Genomic DNA, 20200 nt, shown 5'->3' with positions numbered 1-20200 from the left:
AGGTCTGTCAAGCTGTCATCCGGGAACACAGTCCTTGGAAGACTCCTCTGGGAAAATACCCATCTCCACGCTCACTCAGGTAGTGGCTGGCAGTTTTTAGTTCTTCTCTAGTTGTTGGCTGGAGGCCTCAGTTTATCACCACATGGGCCCGTCCATGGCTGCCTGGGTGTCCTCAGAACATGGTAGATAGCTTCCCTCAGAGAAAGAGGGAGAGAGGGAGAGTGGGAGCAATCAAAAGAGAGAAAAACCAAGATGCCAAGGTATCTGTCATAATCTAGTCTTGGAAGTCAACTTCTATCCCTTCTGCCGTATTCTATTGTTTACACAAACCAATTCTGGGACAGCGTGGGAGGAGACCACAGAATCGTGTGAATACCAGGAGTCCACGATCGTGTGGTGCCCTGTTAGAGGCTGGCCTATCTTGAGTCGTTAAAAAACAGAAACTATCCAAATGTTTATCAACAGTAGAAATAATAAATAAATGATACTGTATTTGTACAACGGAATTCTACACAGCAATAAGAACGAACCATTTATAACTACATACAACAATATAGATTGTAGCTCATAAACATAATGTTGCAAGAAGAAGCCAGGAACAAATGGTATACTTGATATGATTCCACTGATGCAAAGTTAAAAACCAGGCAACACAACTCTGGGTGTTAGAGGCCAGATAGTGGTTTCGCCTGGAGAGATACTGATGGAAAGTAGATACAAAGGGAGCTTTTGGGTGCTGGCAATATTCAGTATCTTTGTCTGGATGTTAATTCCACAAGTTTATGAAAATTCATTGAGCTGTACAACTTTCTGTGTGTAAATTATACTTTAACAAGAGTTTTTCAAAAGTAGGTGTTGTAATACCTGTATTGTCTCCTTTTGCTAAAGAGACATTCTGGAAATGATTTTGGTTATGGCTAAGCATAAAACTGGGTGCTGTAGGCCGGGTGTGGTGGCTCACACCTGTAATCCCAGCACTTTGGCAGGCGGAGGAGGTGGATCACGAGGTCAGGAGTTGGGGACCAGCCTAACCAATATGGTGAAACCCTGTCTCTACTAAAACACACACACAAAATTAGCTAGGCGTGGTGGCGGGCACCTGTAATCCCAGCTACTCAGGAGGCTGAGGTAGAAGAATCACTTGAACCCGGAAGGCGGAGGTTGCAGTGAGCCGAGATCGCACCATTGCACTCCAGCCTGGGCAATAGAGTGAGACTCCATCTCAAAAAAGAAAACAAACAAAAAAACAAAAAACAATTGGGTGCTATAGACTGAATATCTGTTCCCTTCCATCCCCCAATTTATATGTTGAAACCTAATCTTCAATGTGATATTTGGAGGTGGGGCTTTTGGGAGTTGATTCGGTTATGAAGGTGAAATTCTCTTGAATAGCACTACCACCCTTGTAAAACAGGCCACAGAGAACTCCTTCGCCCCTTCTACCATCCGAGGGCACAGCAAGAAGGCTTCACTTATGAACCAGAGAGTGGGCCTTCCCCAGACATGGAACATACTGGCACCTTGATATTGGACTTCGCAGCCTTCAGAACTGTGAGAGAGAAACATTTCTGTTGTTTATAAGTCACCCAGTCTGTGGTACTTTTGTTATAGCAGCCCAAAGGTTTAAGACACTGAGGCAACTACAATGTGTGGTCAACATATTGGTCCTGGTGCTAGGGCTTGCCTGCTATGAGATCTTAGCTGAACAGTCGCTTAACCTCTCTGAACTATAGTTTCCTCAATTGTAAAGTGCAGTGGACACGTATGCTCCTAGCCTCAGGGTGTGGTGAAGAGTATCAGGTACAGTTGAGTCCTGTTACACTATCAAGCACTTTAATATCAAGATCTTCCAAGTTCAAAACCATAAGACTTCCCTGGAGACCAGGATATCTATTGTCTTCTGTCTCTCTCCTGTATTCCTCTCTTTCTCGTTAGGGATGGTGGGGGTGGAAAGTAGGTTTGAGGGTTTGTGATCTGTCTCTTTGGGGTTCATCCTCTGGCCTCAAACTTCTTTGCTATCACATGATTTCTTTGTGCAGTTTCTCTAGGCGAAATTCCCTAGATTAACCAAGGTAGTAAGGTGGGGAGAGCAGAGCCACCACGCAACTGTAGTTCTCACCTGGGCCAGAGACCAGCTGCACAGAAAAAGGCTAAAAGTTGTTTCTGTGCACTCTGGGATCTGTGGATTTAGGGGGAATTCCACTAGGTGATAACAGCTGGTTTCTGATATTCTAGGGAGGAGTCAGAATATCTTTTTAATACATTTATGCATGCATTTTATGTGCATTCATTTAACATCTGCATAAATTTGTATATAATACAACCATTTGTAAAGATAGACCTTACCTAATAAAGACATGTTATGATATAATTGTGATAATCTGCAATCTCAATTTGGGTTTATTCACTTCGTGGGAGTTGGGATTCACAGTGTGTAGAACTATCTCTGTGTCTTACACTGTAATAGTATATACCTTTTAATGTGACTAGAAGCTCCCTAAACGGAGCAAGTCTTTCCTGTACTAACAGAACCCCTAGATAGCCACTGTGAAGTGACTTAGGGAAGTGTGTAAGGGTGGGATAAATGGGGAATCTCCACCAACTCCTCACATCTAGGAGAGATCTGATCCCATTTTGGTCATTACAATTTAGGTCTTTCCATAGAACTGTTTCTTTTGGGACTCAAATAGCAGCATGGGGCCCCCTGGTGGCCGGAAATCATGAGTTTGCTTTTCAAGCATTTTGAAGGCCAGGTCAGGCTAGAGAAGTATAGAGAGTAAATATTCACCTCCAACTGCTGCTTACGGTAGAGGCATAATAGAGAGTGAGATGGCCTCTTTGGGGGAAAAATGAGAACTAAACCTTTTTCTTTAATGAGTTTAGGATGGACTATAATTCTGGATAAACCATTCACTTTGTGATTTTTTATTCTTTGGCTCATTTAGCACCTTAATTAGGTACTTATTGAATACTTAATCTGCTTAAACCATTATGTTAGGTATTACACTAGGGGTAAAAAGAGGATCTATCACACACTTCTAAGGAGCTTTGGAATAAGGATAACACTTAGGCCACGAACACGACAGAAAATAAAAGGTGCCATCAGAGAATAAAAGATGAACTCACAAAAGAGCATTTACATTCAGATAAAAGGGAAGGCTTCCGGGAAGACGTAGCATTTGAGCTGAGTGCTGATGAGAAGCAGGATTTGGGCAGATTAAAATCAAGGAAACAATGCATTATAAGCTAGGAAAAACACAAGTTTGGACAGACATAGAGCAGGAAAACCAGAGTCGGGTGCAAGAATGGTGAATAGTCTATTCTGGCTAACTCATAAGGAGGTTTGGGGGTTAGAATGAGCATGAAAACTGGATACATCCTTTTGGATCAGACTAGAGAATCTTGAACCTTGTCTGAGTAATTTATTCATACAGCAATGTGGCGGCAGGGGGGTGGGGATGGGCTTTGAATATCTTTGCACAGAGAAGAGGTATGTGAAGGCACAGAGTCACTTGCATTGAAATGAGCACAGCCCCCTAAACTTGCATTTGGTTGGGAGGAATGTTGATCTGTATGTGACACCATCTGACCTGCAAAGTCATCATTATGGTGTTTCCACTTACAAAAACTACCTGTGCAAGAGGGAGTAGTAAGGGCTCAAGGGCTCCTGCCATGTTTAATTAAATTCCTGGATAGAAAGACTTTCAATGACTGTGCTATGCTAGGCTGATTTTGTTTTCCAAGTTTTAAGAAACCTTCATGCCTATCTTTCTATTCTAGTTTAAGATGGTTTAAATTAATGAATGAGCTGTATTTCTGGCTGGAGTTATAGGGTAGAGTCCTAGCTGTGGACTAGCTCAATGTCCACTGAAGAATTCAAGCAGTAACTTTATTTGCATTGTATTAGATCTAACTGAGTAAGAAGCCTGAGAATCTACATTATGCCTGGTATATAGTTGGTGCTTGTGTATGTGTTAAGCAAATAATTAACAACTGATTCCACAAAAATGTAATATACATTTAATAGCACATTATAAAGTTCCTGACCAAAGACATTGATTTCCTAATTATAATAGCACAGAACTCCTTTAGAATTTAGTAAATGTAATTAAGACTATTCAGAAGTAATGAAAAACCAATATGATAAAAACAAAAATCCTCCAGTAAAGAAGAAGGAACCTGTCCATTTGAGAGAAATATAATTGAGAACTTGCAAATGAGACAAGGGAATATAGCAATTTGGAACTGCAATAGAAATAACTACAACAGAAACAACCATTTAAGATGTTTTAGCAGCAATAAGTATTTATTATTCTGAATGAAATGTACACTTGATTTTTATATAAAAATCATCAAAAGTGCTATATTGGATTATTTTACTATTAATTTAACCCCCAACAGCATCTATTAGCTAGACCTTTAATGGGTTTTTCTTTACTTCTGACACATCATTACAACTGGCTAAAACTGTCCAATGTTAAAATATAAAAAATATTAGTTTACTCTTCAAGATAAATTACCACCAGTGATGAGTTATTAAAAGTGAAAAATAAAAACAGATGCCAGTGAATCAATGTATTGCAAAAAATTATCACAGAATTTCATAGATATATGCGAAGCCCAAGGTAATTTAGATCCTTGGCAGAACATTTTTATGGTACATCTTAAGACTGTGGGTTATTTCTTTTGGAGGCAAATGTCTAGTGTGCCAGGCCTATCTTGTTATATTCTCATCTTTTCTTGGCTACTTTACAGGGTGAACCAAACGCTGTCTAATGCCGTGCACTCCCATGACCCCCAAAATGTTTAATGTAAATAGAAAGCTGATTTTGCAGTCTCAGAAATAGCCCTTAGGATTAAGTTTGTCGTTAAAGAAGACATGAGTCATTCCTCACAAAGGAGAAGCCCCTCCACCCTCCCACCCCTATTCTTCCAGTCTGCTCCAATGCCAAATCTGTTCTCTCCCACCATGGTTCTGGGTGAATTGGGTGACCAAGTCAGAGCAGGTTTTCCAGGCCCAATAGCCCATTTGGTCTTATTCAGTCTCAAGCAAACAAGCTTCTCTGATTTGCCACGAGAGCTGTCTGACTCTCCCGTCTCTTGGCTTTCTTGCTCCTTTGTCTCACTTTCCAGCACAAGGCGCTGGAGGCTAGTAAAAAAAGTCCAGATGACAGAACAACCAGGCCAAAGATGGAGATGACGGAGCCATGGGAATTGAAGCTGTAAGCCACCGCGGTGACCACGATGCCAGCGATGAAGACAACCACAGCGAAGGGGATGATGCAGCGGTAGCAGGAGAGCTCGGTACCCCCTGTAGCAGCCATCAACTGAATCTCACTGACCAGGGGGACTGTGGTGACCACGACTTCACTCTTGGGGCTCTTCTCCATCGTCGCCGCCATGTGAGCCTTTGGGGCTCCCAGGATCTCCTTGATGGGCTCTTCAGTCATTTTTACAACAGTGCTTCTAAGCTGGGTTTGCAGACTAGATCTGGACAGTCTCACCAGGGTGAAAGCTGTGAAGATAACAGGAGATGTCAGCTACATGTATCAGAATGAACCCTGCAAGCAGAAATAAAAAGCTGGGGAGGCACCTCTTTTCCAGGAGGCATAGATCCATGTGAAAAGCAACTTTACTCTTTTTTTGAATTGGTTGCATTTTCTTTGCATTTAGGCAAAAAATAAGATGAAGCAGATGCACGTGAAGGGAAGACAGAAAAAGCAGGAAGCACTTACAGTGTTTAATATACCCTGGCGGTCTACAAATGTTTTACAAGCTTTTCTCCTTTGTCTATTGCTTCTCCTTCCTCTAAACACACAGAAATGCCTGAATCCTAATCCAAAAATGGTTTCATTCAAGAGGAGAATACATTACAAACAATATTTCACACCGTTAATCCCAGAACTTACAGCAACTCAGACTCCACCAATCTTGCTGGGCATAACATGCATTCTTTCCAAACTGTCACCTATTCGCTGCCCACAAAATCAATGTCAAGGCAAGTGGCCAGCAATAAATGATGTTCTTCTCCATTGAATGACAGTCAAAAAATCTTTATTGTGTTACTATTAAACACAGTGCAACCTGCTCCCTGGGATCTTTTTATTCACCATTTTAGGTGCACAGTTCAGCAAAAAATTCATTGACAATGAGGTGGGGATTTGTGATCTGAAATGTAACACTATCTTCCAATCTGCTATGACAGAGAAAAAATAAGAAAAAAAAATTCAACCCCTTCATAGGATATAATTTTGTGCTTTCTCCTGGCAAAAATAAAATCAATTATTAGAGTAATTAGTTATCAATACACAAATTTTCTATTAAGCTCAACACAAAATTTTGATATTATGTATACTACAACATGCGGAAACAAATAAGCATGCTAGGTTTTCAGGAAATCTCATTTTCCTCCATGCCCTTGTGTATAAAACTTGCTGCAATGACGCTTTCTAAGTATTTTGAACCTGAACATTTCAGGACAAAGCTTGAGACTTTTGATCAAAAGCATCTGGTTGAAATGCTGTCTATGAGAAATCAGTGAAAACGTGTCTGCTGCCCAGACATGGTTGAGTCACTGTCTTCCATTCTCAAAAAGCCGTCTGGCGGCTACACAGTTGAGCAGTTGTAGTTACTGAACAAGTTTAAAGAAAGATACTTGAGACTGTTTCAATGAGATTAATATTTTGAATATATTAAGCATCCACTGAAAATAAATTCAACTCCAGATCAAACATCACTGGTTCTTCCCTGCTCTGGAAAGTCAAAATATCACTCCCTGAGCAAGGAACTCAATCTTAGAGCTGCCTACTCACATGTCATTTTTAATCACCAAACTAATTAATCGCTGTTGTCCAACGACACCCTGACTTCTGGTGAGGCCAGTTAAAAGATACTTGAGATTATGTCCGAAAAAGATATCTTCACCCCAAAGCTGAGATTGAGCTAATCTAAAAATCAAGATCTGTCCCCAAATTACTTACACTCACCTCCGAGAGGCAATCCATTACCAGAGTAACCACTTGACTTGGAAGGGAAGAAACAGCAACGCTTGAGTCTCTTCGTCCAACTTCTGGGAAAGAGCCTCTAACAGCAAGGCTGTCAATAAAATAATTAGGGATCTCTTCTGGGGAAAAGAAAAGATGTAAAAATACTTTACTATAAGGTCTGGTCTGGTTTGGAATCCTGGAGTTCCTGCTGCTTTCAGGCTACCTCTGTTCCTAAATGACGCTTGTCTTTCCCTCCCTCTCTCTTTTTATTCCCTCCCCCTCCAGTTTGCCCCTCCCTAACATTTTTTTTTTTTTCCTTCGTTCTTTTCCTTGCCAGCAGATTCTGAGTTTTGGCTTCCCCCAACTTTGCTCAGTGACATGATAAGTCCGAATCATTTCTACAGATACCCCAGAGACAGGAGCCAGCTTTTACTTTTCTTTCTCTTGCGGCATTTACTAAGCGGACTGCTTTGTGAATTTGAATGACTCACTTTTTCCCCTGCCGACCTCCAGATCTTCCTCCCGTCCATCAGGCATTTTTATAAGAAAATCCCAGAGTCAGCGTTGCAGACCCGGCTGAGGGGACAGAGCTGAGGGGACAGACACTCTAGGGCGGCAGAAACAGCTGTGAAGTCATGGGGCAGCTGAATTCAGTCTCTAAGCCAGCAAAAATCCATGTTCCTAGGTTTTCCCATTATTCTTTATTTATATGTGCGTGATAGTCATCTGAAGCTTAAAATCCCACTTGTTCAGTGTTAATTCATTTAGGAATGAGGGTGGGAGGCACAAATGTTTGCGGTTAAGGGGGGAAGGCAGTCACATTGATTTAAACATGATTGTTTACTGCTCTTGCAAGGAGGTAACTTTAGCAGCGCCAAGATTATCATCATCATGATAATTGCTACCATTTATAGAGCACCTACTCTGGACATGGCACAATATTAAGAAATGTCACACATTAACATTAATTCTCACTAGTTCACGAATGAGGAAACAGGCTCAGAGAGGTTAAGGAATTTAACGAAGATCACCCAGTAACAGAGAAACCCTTGGTTTGAACCCTAATCTTTAATAGATACATATATCATCTGGGGAGATTGTTAAACTTAGATTCTGATTCAGTAAGTCTGTAACAAGCTCCTACCTATGTCAAGACCTCTGTTCCTTGGCCCACTTTAAGGAACAAGGTATTTTAAACATTCAAACATATACAGCTTGACACATCATACGCTCAAACAATAAAGTTAAACATCTATTTCCCACCCCCATAAACCTGTAAGTGGCTTTATAGGTTTATCGTTTCTTACAGACAAACTGTGAACATTTTAAAACCTTGAAATACATAAAGCCCAAGATTGTCTTTTTGAGGAGAAAATACCGGGACCTCATCCTACACTTTGTAGTTAAAAGTTTTTCATCCTCCATTTTCTTCATCTGCACATGTGTTAATAACCCCTTCTAATTAATACTGTGAACCATAAATCCAAATTAATTCTTGGAAGAGATTTGTTTTCTGTCTTTCTGTCAAATTGTTATGTTTCTCTAATTGCTGGCAAAGGGCTTGGATGTTCTCAACATCTTACCTCTCCTTTACCACAGCACGGTCTCTCCAGCCTTGCGTTGTAGCAATACCCTGATGACTTGTCACAAAAAGAGAGGGACTGGAAGTTATTTATTCTAGAATGAAAGCCAAACAGAGGGTTATGTCATTATAAAAAATAAAGTTGAAAAGTCCCTGAGGTTTGGGGGAATCATGGCAAGTACCCGGAGGACCTTGGTCGCCATGATCCTCACACTTCAAAAATGTCAGACCTAAAGAGACAGCCTTCGTCCCTGAGGAGTGCTGTCACTTGGTGTTGAGGGTCAGGAATACTTAGAACCAGGGCATTTCAGAACTTGCCAAAGTTGCCCCTGGAAGATGGTGAGATGGGGGCCGCTCGCTACGTCCAATGGAGGTTCTTGAGAAGCTCCTTAACAGAGCTGTCTTCTCACCTGGAAACTCTGGCCCTTGAGGGCAATTCCCCTCTATTTTCTAGTACCACTTCACCTGCAAGATAGCCCAATAACCTCACCGAAGCTCTGAATATCACCTTATTCTGTTGAAAACATGCTTTCCTGTTACCAAAGCGAAAGGTGCAAAAACTGAACTTCTAAAGAGAGGACAATGGCACCTTTTTTTATGGTAAGCCCTTGACTGAGTCTACAATGAGGCACAGTGAGTGTGTCTGTGCCCTGGGAGCATGGGCGAAGCTATCATCACTTCCAATACCAAAGCTTTCTTCAACCTTGTCAGGCTCAGGTGCCTCATTCACACCAATGCTCCTTCGCACGGTGTGTGCACCTGCCTTGATACACAGGTACCCATCTCTAGACTCTGAGTAGACAACTGATGATTTGTATATTAAATTCAAAGAGGTAGAAAGGTTTGGTAGAAAGCAGAAATTGTATCAGAAGAATAGATGCCTGTCATCCTAACCACTGACACACGCTTTAACCGACTTTACCTCTTCAAATTGAAATTCAAAGAGAATTCCTAGTGATCTATGCCTGTTGCCTCTGAATGTTTATTCCTCCTTGCACTCTGTGTCTATAAGGTATGAAACACCCCTGGGCATCCTTCAGGGACACCTGCCCCCAAATGCAAAATTTCATCCACAATGTGACCAGCCTTATTTCTGCAAGCCCTCTATTTTCACAAGGAAGAGGAAATCTCTCTAGCTCTTTCTAAAGCACATGGCTTTAGGAGACTCCTTTAAGTTTGGAGAACTTTTCTCAAAGCCTCCAATGCATGAATTGTATCTATGCCCCTAACCCCCATAGGCATTCAACATTTCCTTCCCAGATCTTTCAAAGAGCAAAGCAAAGATCCTTACCTTTCCCAGCTAGAGTTAGACTGAGACAGCTGCCTGCCCCGCCAAGAGCAACCGAGAGAAGGGGATGCAAATCACCACACTAGGGACCGTAAACAAAGTACTCAGCAAGGCTTAAACACAATTAAGGGATCGGAGACAATTTGGTGAGAGGAAATCCCTTAAATGCTGCTGGATTTTACTCTGTTTTCCTCCATGAAAATGTAATCCATATATGTGTATATGTGTGTGTGTGTGTGTGTATTATATATATGCACATAGAGAGAGCAAGAAAGGGCATCAAGTTTGAAAAGAATATCTTCCTTCACTTCTCTCTTTTTATATCTTTATTCAGGCACCAATTTGCAAGATTTTTTCTATCCAAAGCCCTCATTCTGATGCTCTCCCTCTGTGAATCAGACCTGCATAAAAGAATTTGTAATATTTGCTCTATATTTCTAAGGGAGTATGGGGTTGGAAAGTGTGTATGTAGGGGAATAGGACCATAAACTATTCTCTTTCACCATGACATGCAGGTAATAAAAGGAGTACAAGGAAGATAAAGATCAGTGGTGAAAATTGCATTTGGTGCCTGAGTGGACCCTCTCCATAACATCAGAGGGGTGGTCCTATTGGTGTCCTTCATCAGAGGATGTCAAGGCACCATAGAAATTATGTGATACTGAAAAATCACACCTCTGAGGTGACCTTCCACCAAAGGCATTGTAAATGGCAGAGCTGGGAACATTTGCTGTTCCAGACAGAATGCCCCCAAATTGGGAAAATCTCATTTTTTTTTTTTTTTAAGAAACAAAATGAGAGACAAAGTTTCTTAAGGGAGAGGGGCCTGGAAGTGGAGGAGGGCAGGGAGCATGGTGGCTACTATGACAAAGAGGTCATTTTGCCCATTTCCCTAAAGTGGAAGCCAAAGATGCAGGCTCTAAGGTTGCAAAAGGGGATGTTTTGATTTTCCCATTGAGTTTATGCTGTTGAAGATCTGGAAATTTCTCCTTTGGGAACACATAAAGTTTGCATTTTGTGAAGCATGCCCCCACGTGCATTTGATTACTCGCCTGTCTTTATTTCCAATTTGCTTTTGCTTGGTGTGTTTGAGCTGGCTAATTTCCAGCAGCCTTGAGGATGCCAGTTCCTCTTGGCCCTCTGTCCAATCACCACATGCCTTTGATCTCAGTCATCACCCAGTCCAATTGGATGCAGGGAGATTCGGGAAGCTGGCCAGGTTTTCTCCTCTCTAATGCTTCTTCTAAGGGTGTGCCTGCATTTGTGTTCTGAAATCATGGACATTTTGGAAAGTGATCTGTGCTTCTGTGTTCATTTTGGATAGCAGATATCATGTTATTATTCCCCTTTTCCTTTTTTTCTCCTCCAAAGCACTTTTCTTTGAGGTCTAGGACATTAAATAGAGAGATCTAATAGTACCAAAAGGAACAATGAGTGTGCCTTAGATAGAAATATATATTTCACTAATTGGTGGTCAATTTCTAGGTATGGGAATCTCATAAGATCCATGTGAATATAGAAAGGGAAGCATCCATCTTGTAGATGCATATTATAATCTCCATTCTCTTACCCCATTTTGTTCTGACTAACTACGAAAGATCATATAAACATAAAAAATAGAGCTGAGTAAATAATCTCTCACTTCAACAAGAACTAATTGCCATTCTGGCCTCAGATGAGAAGAATTAATTTTCTTGTCTCAAAATCAGAATGTACACTGAAACTCCTGTCATCCTGATACAACCCCGTACATTTTGCATAACATTTTATATTTATGTACGTTATTCCTTGGAGGCCAAAGATGAGGAAGCCCAAAGTTTGACTGTTACCTCAAATTGGGCTGACACTTTCTTTCCTAAGACAAATGCACACTCCTAGGATCACCCTCCCTTAGTGAGTGAGCTCTGGGTCACATATGCTTGGGGCTTGCAGGAAACAGACCATACTGGGTTTTTTTTTTGTTTTTTTTTTTCAGGGAGGAGAAGGGAAGGGACCACAATGACCTCACCCCTTTGCCACTCCTTCCTATACCTGATAGCATGGAGCCCTTTGATGCCTGTTTACAGGAGAAATCTCCCCCTAGGCTCTGGTGACCAATATCACTTGTCCTGGTCATAAAATGATGTACATAAACATTGTGTGACACCCAATCGACTCCTAATCAGTGTACAATTTCTAGGCTTCAACACCAATCCGGTACTGGAAATTGGAAATCACCGTGTAACATGTACAGTGTCCTAAAAACTGATAATCCATGGTATCTCTGTAAGGATCAGTGAGCTTTTCTCCATTCCATAGTCACAGAGCAGAATATGCCTTCCGACCGGATTAGCCACCTCCAAGTTAGGTAGCACTGGCCTTAAAATGACTGGCTCAGGATGGGCTCCTCAGTGCTGGCCTCCTCCAAATAATTGAGAGTACAGTTTGAACCATAGGTTTTAAGTTGCAGGCTTGGTAAGAGGAGCATGGAGGATATTTTTCACAAATAACTTTTTAATTCTCTATTTTGCCGAGAAAGAAATGGAGAAAAGAAAAAAGAAAAATGAAATGGAGGTTCAGAGACTAGCACTGTTTCTGGGTTTAACTCCAGAAGCTGGCCTCCTGCCTTCTGAACTGACCCACACAATACGCTCAGTTTGAAGAGGAAAGGGACACATTAACACAAGCATCTAACATGCACTACCCATAACACAGTCATCTCTTAGCTATTTGTATTTTATTTATAGAGAAAGTGGCAGAGCCAGGTTTCAAATCTAGGTACTTCTTTCTTCTTCTATGTTGTGTTGTGAGGAATTCATTTTTAAAATTAGAGTATATACATTTTCCTAAGTTTAGCTTAAGTCTCATTTTCTTGGGTTCAGGGTGATGTACTGTCACTAGATTTAGTTTGGGAAAAGTGCTCTGAAAAGGGTTACCTATTGCTTCTAGAATGATTAAGCCATGTATTTTGCCTTGTACCCATGTGGATATTAAAATAGAGCTGCATTAAGCAGATTTGGGTAGGTTTGAGGCCGGGACAGACATAGGCCTGGTACCTACAGAATCCATGGAAGATGTCGTAGTAGTCGGGCCACTTCAAAAGTCACCTAGGCCATTCCTCTGCCTTCAGGAACATTTTATTTCCTGTGCTCCTTTGGGTACCAGGAACTTGCTAAATGCTCTAGCTGAGCAGATGCAAAACAGTGGGCAAAACATGGTCTCTGTTTTCATGGAGTTTACCATCCAGAACAGGAAAGTCGTAGGGACACCAATGTGGGTAATCCTTTTCTAGAAGGAATAACAAACGGCTGTGGGAGGCCCAGGGAAGATGAAATCAATTCAGGCCTAGGGGTGTGTGTGTAGTGGGTGGGGTGTGGTGGTGGTTGTAATCTTCATGACACACAGGCATTTGACATCATAAATAGAAAAGGAAAGAACATGATTCTAGGTGGAAGAAACAGCCTGTATTCAAGCATAGCTTTGAAAAGTACAAGTCTTCTACAAAGAGTAGCTTGTTTGGCAGAATTTTGAAGAGCACAGGGCAGGCAGAGAGCCATCAAAATAAGACCGGAAATAGTTTATGGTCAGATTATCGCCTCAGTGGCAAGTTTGGACTTTATTTTGAGAGCAGTGTGGTTTTGAACAGGATTGCACAGTCAGCTCTGCGCATTATAAACAGTAGACTGATTGTAGAGTGTTGGGATGTCCTAGGAAAAGTCAATGTGGGGAAGAGGGAAAGCATGTTGAGACACCAGTTGGGATGCCTCTGTGATTGTCCAGGTAAGAGGCAATGGGCACCTGATATTGGGAAATGTGGACAGGTAGGAAATCACTGCAATGGTAGAATCAGCAAAACTCAGCAATGAATTTCAAATGGGGAAAGTTATCGAGAGAGAAGTTGTAAGGTTTTAAAGCCTAAGTAATTAATAGCTTGAGGTTGCTGTGAGCAGAAATAGGTCAGGACAAGGGGTAGATGTGGGGTGAGGAATACGTGATGATTTTGTTAGTATAGCTATTCACTTCTCCGGTGGAGAGGCAAATGCTGGAGAAGTTTGGCATTACTGCCTAACTAGTAAGTTATGATGCATTGTCTGAATTGTCAAAAAATTCTGTCATAGGCTCACAAATAAAATTTCCAGTAAAATTATGAATAATTTTATAATTCATTTCATTCCACATGCATATGCATGCACACAATTGCTGACACACATACAATATATATGCACAGGATGTGAGATTGCTAATGTTTTGCATAGAATACAAAAAATTTAAGAATTCCAATTTGAGACTTTATTTTTACTGACCATATGCAAAGAATGTATTGATTATATGTTCAATTTTAAATTCCTTGAAAATAAGAACATAATTATACAATTCTTTTTTACAGTGTTAGACATTATTTTAAAATAAGCACTACATAGATATTTTCTGGTAATGAAAATATTTTCTCCAGTGGCCACCACTCTAAGGTACTACTCATGAAGAAGGAATATATAGAAGGTTCTCATCTTGCCACTTCACATATGGAGAAACGCTTTTGCCTTACTAAGAACTAATTTTATGTTGCCCCCGTGAGTGAATGCTTTAAAAAAAATAGCAATCCAAATCCACTACAGATTTATTTTGAAATGTCCTGTTTTGGGCCTCATGCAATGGAAGCAAGCCTTTATGTTGAGGGGCTTACCATGATCATGTTGGTTGGGAAATCATCTGTCAGTTCCTCAAGGATATTATCATCAATTTTGCATGCTTAGAAAGTCATTGCCAAATAAGTCAATGAATAAATAAAAGAATGACTCTACATTGAAATCGGATGTAAATTTAAAACTTAGATAATTATTTAAATGGGTTATTTTAAGGTACCCAGATATTTAGTGCTAAGTGCATTAATTATTCCTTATCATTATAGTGATAAATATTCATTTATAAATGAATAGTAATTATAATAATTATTCAATTACATTTGGAAAATGGTGCCTAGGACTAGAACCAAAGTCTGATTGATGCCAAAGCATGTCTTCCTAATCCCTGTGGAATACTGTTTCTGTGTTCAAATGATGGCATGCTTTCTGTAGCTCATAAGGAGTAAACTTGCCTTCAAATAATCTCTTGGATTTTAAAATGATTGCTTCACCAGAGAAAAAACATGCCATCCTCTTCCCACAGAACCTCTGTAGTGGTATATTAATTGAGGATAGAACTAGTTCAACAAACCTTTTGGGAGCATTTTTATCCTCTTAAAAAGTCTTTGATATTCATGATGTGTGTGGGTAGTAGGAAACAGAACAATTTGCCCAACTGAACTGAGTTCAAAATAGAACTATTTATCTTATGAACTTATCTTATGGAACAATGCAGAGAACAGATCTCTTGCTCTCTTTCTTTAGATAAAAATTTTAAAGTCTCGTTTTGTAAAGGAGACAGAACTTTGCTGTCTCCTTCTTGTTTACTTAAATAAACTATACAGGAAACAGGCATTATTGTCTTTGAAAAAGCAATGTAAAAACTTGGTAAAACCAATGATCCCCAGAGAGTACACAGCCACAGAATGAGAACACGATGTTTCTTCCATCAGGGCACACACAGGGGCACCGAGTCTACTTTAAATTCCAACTGTACATTTGTACCCAGTTAGTGAATCTGCCGTTGATAACTTTGGATGACTTCCAGGATGATGGACTCAGTAGTCTCAGGGAAATCTTGCTTCACTGATTTATTTCTTGCTGTTTATTTTCTAAATTAAACTTAGTTTGCAAAACTTTCTTTACAGCACTGATAGGGCTGGATTACCTTTTTTTTTTTTACAGCGCTGATAAGGCTTGATCATCTTTTTTCTAGAATCTAGGTTATAGCATAAGGTTTTGGATCGCTTCCACAATAAAATGAACATTTCTGACTCTCCAATATTGTTGTGCAATTAAAATAGCCATTAGCTGAAAGTCAGGAAACTTGAGTTTGATTCTTCTTTCCTCTTCGTGGCTTGGGCAAGTCACCCAACTTCTGAGTGCCCTATTGTCAGATCTCAGGATTCCATCTGTAGATACTTTATTAGTCTTTTCTTTAAAAAAAAATCCTATCTGGGCTCAGAATATCAGAGAACTGGGACAAGACAACTTGGGGAAATAGTTAACACTACTACCCAAGCTACCAGAACAGCTGTAGGAAGCCTCTTTTTTAAAAAAATATTCCCTGATGCAACATCTGTCAGCAAAGCCACTGACCTTTTACTGTGGATGTTCATCTATTTCCATGTGAAGAGAGTCACAGGCTTCTGGCTCAGAGACTGACTGCAGCACGAAGGTTTTCTTCAGCCCTGATCAGAAATTTTGGTTTTCAGGATTTGCACACTAATTTTCACTCTTTCTTACCCAAAGCCAATGCAGTAAGGAGCATGGGGTGTCCAATACCATAATAAACCATAAACTGCATTTGAAAGGAAAGCAGCAGGGGCCAGAACTCACACTTGTGGAGCCTCACCCTGCTGTGACTGACATGACGTAAGTCGGAGACCTCGGTTCACAGTTTTATGTGACAGGACACAGGAGCAGCCAACTTTAGGGAAGACTGATAGGAAAGCCCAAGGGTGAATCTCTCTGGGAACAGGAAGCAGGTACCGCTGGACCAACAAGGCTGTTGGACGCAGGACTTTGACTGGTTTTGTAGAAGCAACTGGGCTGCCCTGAGGCTGCCAAGAGGGTGTGCTCTGATCACATGGAGTGTGCATTTCCTTAGAGCTCCTCCCTTCCCAGCCCACGGAATCCAGAAAGAAGCTGCTGGGCTGCTGTGTGACTTCATCAATGCAGTGGATTCCTTTATAAGCACACAGTTCTCATAAGCAGAGAAAGAGAGAACACCATAGATATATATTCCTCTCTTCTCCAAATTTTCTTGTTTTCTTTTCGGTAGCATTACAATCTTACCACTGTCAAATATGTCCTGTACACCAAGGAGGATTTGTGCTACCTGCCTCAGAATCATACAGGGTGCTTGCAAAAAATACAGGTGTCTGGGCTCCACCCCAGACCTATTACATTATTGCATCAGGATTGTGTGTGTGTGTGTGTGTGTTGAAAGGTCAGGAACTTGCATTTTCTTGTCTGCATCCACATGAGGTTTGAGATCTTCTGCTTAATGCTAATACAGCAAGCTATCAAGTTTGCACATCCGGCCTCACCCCTCTTTAAAACCCATCCATGATTCCCCCTCATCTGAGGTCCCGAATCTCTGCATGACACACAAGTCTTCCCATGAGCTGGCCTCTCCCTTCCTTTCCAGCCTCAGCTCCAGCTTGGATCAAATTACAAATCACAAACAGCACATTATTTTATGTTTGTCATCCTTTGTTGGTTCCTACTCTTGGAGACTCAAGATGCTGTCTACTCATCTTTTCATGACTACCTTAAGCGTCACCTGCTTCTAGAAACCTTCCCTGATAAGTCCTCCTCTGTTTTCAGACTAGGCAGCTTGAGTTCCCTTCCCCCATGTTCCCGTAATGTTTATGCCAGTGTTTCTCAATCTGGGTACTTTTGACATTTGAGGCTGGATAATTATTTATTGTGAGGAGCTGTCCTGTTCATTGCAGAATGGTTAGCAGCATCTCTGGCCTATACCCACTCCATGCCAGTAGCAACCCCTTCTCTCCTGCGCAGTTGTGAAAACGAAGAATGTCTTCAGACATTGCCAAATCACCCTGGCGTGAAAATGTTCCTGGCTGAAAATACTGCTCTGTGCTTACATGTGTCATAGCCCTCAACAAATAGCATGGAAAGAAGTTGTTTGCTTGTGTATCTTCTCTAATCTAAAAGACTGAGAGTTTCTCAAGAGTAACGAGTGTACAGAATTAATCTTTGTGTCCCCTGCATGAAAGCACAACATCTAATGCATAGTTAGACATATAATACACATTTCTCGAGCAAAACTTTATTGATGGACTAGATGTCAGAAGCCCTAGCCAATCTTGGTTGGCTCTACTGCTTGCAATGTTGTGACTGTGGACAAATAAGTTAACAGCTCCGTGCCTCAGTTTCCCTTATTTGGAAAAGAAGGGTAATAGTGTACACCTTGCTTATTTGGGTCATTATGCAGGTATGGGAAAGTATAAAGTGCAGGAAGAAGCCTGGTTACAGTAACATGACCTAAAGGTTGCTGCTCTCATGTTTGCCTTCTCTGGATAACATTGAACGTTGAGGGCCACCCATACAGTATCATCCACTTTAACAATAGCTGGAAGATTTCATTAATGCAGAACATTATAAATGTAAGAAATCTTATTGAAAATGGTTGAACCTCCAATATGGAATGAGACCAACATAATTGTTAAAATAATTCTTTTAACATAATGCTGTACAACACACTATGAATATCCTAAAGATCAAACACTCTCATCCCTATCCGTTATGCCTCCTGCTAAAGACTCGGCCAGGCCCAAATAAGCGAGCCTTCTCTACTACAGAGCTGTATGATTTTCTGTCCTTGAGGAACTGCCAATCCCATTCTTTGCACCCTCTTCTGTCCTCGTTCCTTTCTGCTCTGTGCTGGGACAGCCAGCTGCTTCCTTGCTTCCTGACTCTTAATATCAGTTATAGGAAATTAGCAGGTTTTGCATCTATGGGATACCTCTCCTATTATTTATTGCCTTCAAGAAGAGCTTTGTCTCTCTCTCATTGTTTCTCTGTCTCTATCAGTCTATCTGTATCTCTGTTTCTCTCTCTCCTCTCTCTCTCTCTCTCGCTCTCTCACTCTCTCTCGCTCTCTCTCTGACTCTTTGTCTCTCTCTCTCTCATTATTTTATGACTTCCTTTTATACTTGGGCCATTCCATCACTGTTGCCTCCGTGCTATCCCAGCACTGTGGTAAGCTGATTTATGTACAGTATCTCTCTCTCTGCTTTTACAGAAATAATTAGCTTCCAGATTGTGTTCAGCTAAGAAGGACCCCTGTTGCATGGAAATGTGGACTGTGCTTCTCCCTGCACCACCATCAACCCCCACCCCCCACCAGCTGCAGCTGGCCAGGCTTTCTTGTTAACCATTTCATGCCTCAAACACTTAGAGTACAAAAGCACTTAAAAACTGTACCATTCTATACAAACGCGTCAAAAAGTCCTAAACACATATACTGATAGTGCAGCAAGAAGACTTGGAAATTATCTAATCTAGTTCTTTTACTTTAGACTTGGGAATATTGAAACCTAAAGAGGTTAAGCGACTTACTCATTACCATTGTCTTTGCGTTTCTAATCATCTCAAAAAGGCAACCTGAATCATTCTGTTATCTTTTTAGTGTATCACAACTAATCTTTTATTTTCCAATCTTTCCTATATCATGGTCCCCTCTTTTAAGCTTAAAATAATAAGTTCCTTTCAGTATAGGCTTTGGAGATGTTTCATCTGAAAGACGTGATAGATGTTGTTTTTAAAACACTGAGTTCTATTTGTTTTTACAGTAGCACGAGGTTTAGAGTAATTAACAAGTTTTTATTTTTTGCATATATTTAGCTATGGGAGACTATATACCCATTTACTATGGTACATCTATTTATTTAAAATTGTATTGTGCTAAGAACACTTAATATGAGATCTACTTAATTGTTGTTGACTATATCAGAATCGAGTCAGTTTTCTATATTATCCAGTAAAGTATGTTCACTTTGAAAAAATTTTTCAATGTGCATTTTGCTATATTTTTCCTAGAGGCATGGAAATTCTTATTTGAATATTTCCTTTTTAGCTCATTATATTAGTCTGTTCTCATGCTGCTAATAAAGACATGTCTGAGACTGGGTAATTTATAAAGGAAAGAGGTTTTATTGACTCACAGTTCAGCATGACTGGGGAGGCCTCAGGAAACTTACAATCATGGCAGAAGGGGAAGCAAACATGTCGTTTTTCACACGCAGCATCAAGGAGAAGAATGAATGCCCACCGGAGGGGGAAGCTCCCTATAAAACCATCAGATCTCATGAGAACTAACTCACTATTACGAGAACAGGATGGGGAAAACTGCCCCCTTTGATTCAGTTATCACCACCTGGTTCCTCCCATGACATGTGGGGATTATGGGAACCACAATTCAAGATGAACTTTGGGTGGAGACACAGCCAACTCATAGTACTCATTAACCTTAATATATCATTTGCTATCCTTTGAAAAAAAAATCCTTCTCAAGGCTGTGTTAATCTGTTTATAACCTATGATTAAACTTTTCAAAATAAATTTTAAATAGGAGGCTGCAGTGTATAAAGTATATGTCAGTGCCTGGCATAAACTAGACACTCAATTATTTTTAGTTCCCTATACCCACTAAAAGAATATGTTTTGACTTTCCCTATAAAATAATGCCAAACATTTCGCGATGTGATAGCCA

At 40.5% G+C, this 20200-nt stretch overlaps 1 protein-coding gene across 4 annotated transcripts; it reads right to left on the bottom strand.

The window, feature by feature from the left end:
- Nucleotides 1–3997: 3997 nt before the first annotated feature.
- Nucleotides 3998–9949, bottom strand: TMEM100 (transmembrane protein 100). Of its 4 annotated transcripts, none has more exons than XM_009190305.3 (5): nucleotides 9860–9949; nucleotides 8570–8663; nucleotides 7478–7611; nucleotides 6987–7123; nucleotides 3998–5515 (listed from the first exon to the last, which is right to left on the bottom strand). In XM_009190305.3, exon 5 carries the CDS (start codon nucleotides 5448–5450, stop codon nucleotides 5046–5048), a length of 405 nt encoding a protein of 134 aa, XP_009188569.1. In that variant the 5' UTR covers nucleotides 5451–5515; nucleotides 6987–7123; nucleotides 7478–7611; nucleotides 8570–8663; nucleotides 9860–9949; the 3' UTR covers nucleotides 3998–5045. The 4 variants fall into 4 exon arrangements, with proteins under 4 accessions (XP_009188569.1, XP_017806100.1, XP_031513397.1 ...); XM_017950611.2 differs by having other exon boundaries at nucleotides 7478–7593; XM_031657537.1 differs by lacking the exon at nucleotides 7478–7611.
- Between the last annotated feature and the right edge of the window lie 10251 nt (nucleotides 9950–20200).

This window comes from Papio anubis, chromosome 17 (assembly GCF_008728515.1).
Source record: "Papio anubis isolate 15944 chromosome 17, Panubis1.0, whole genome shotgun sequence".
In the NCBI taxonomy this organism is placed as follows: Eukaryota; Metazoa; Chordata; class Mammalia; order Primates; family Cercopithecidae; genus Papio; species Papio anubis.
This window is presented reverse-complemented; position numbering and strand designations above follow the sequence as displayed.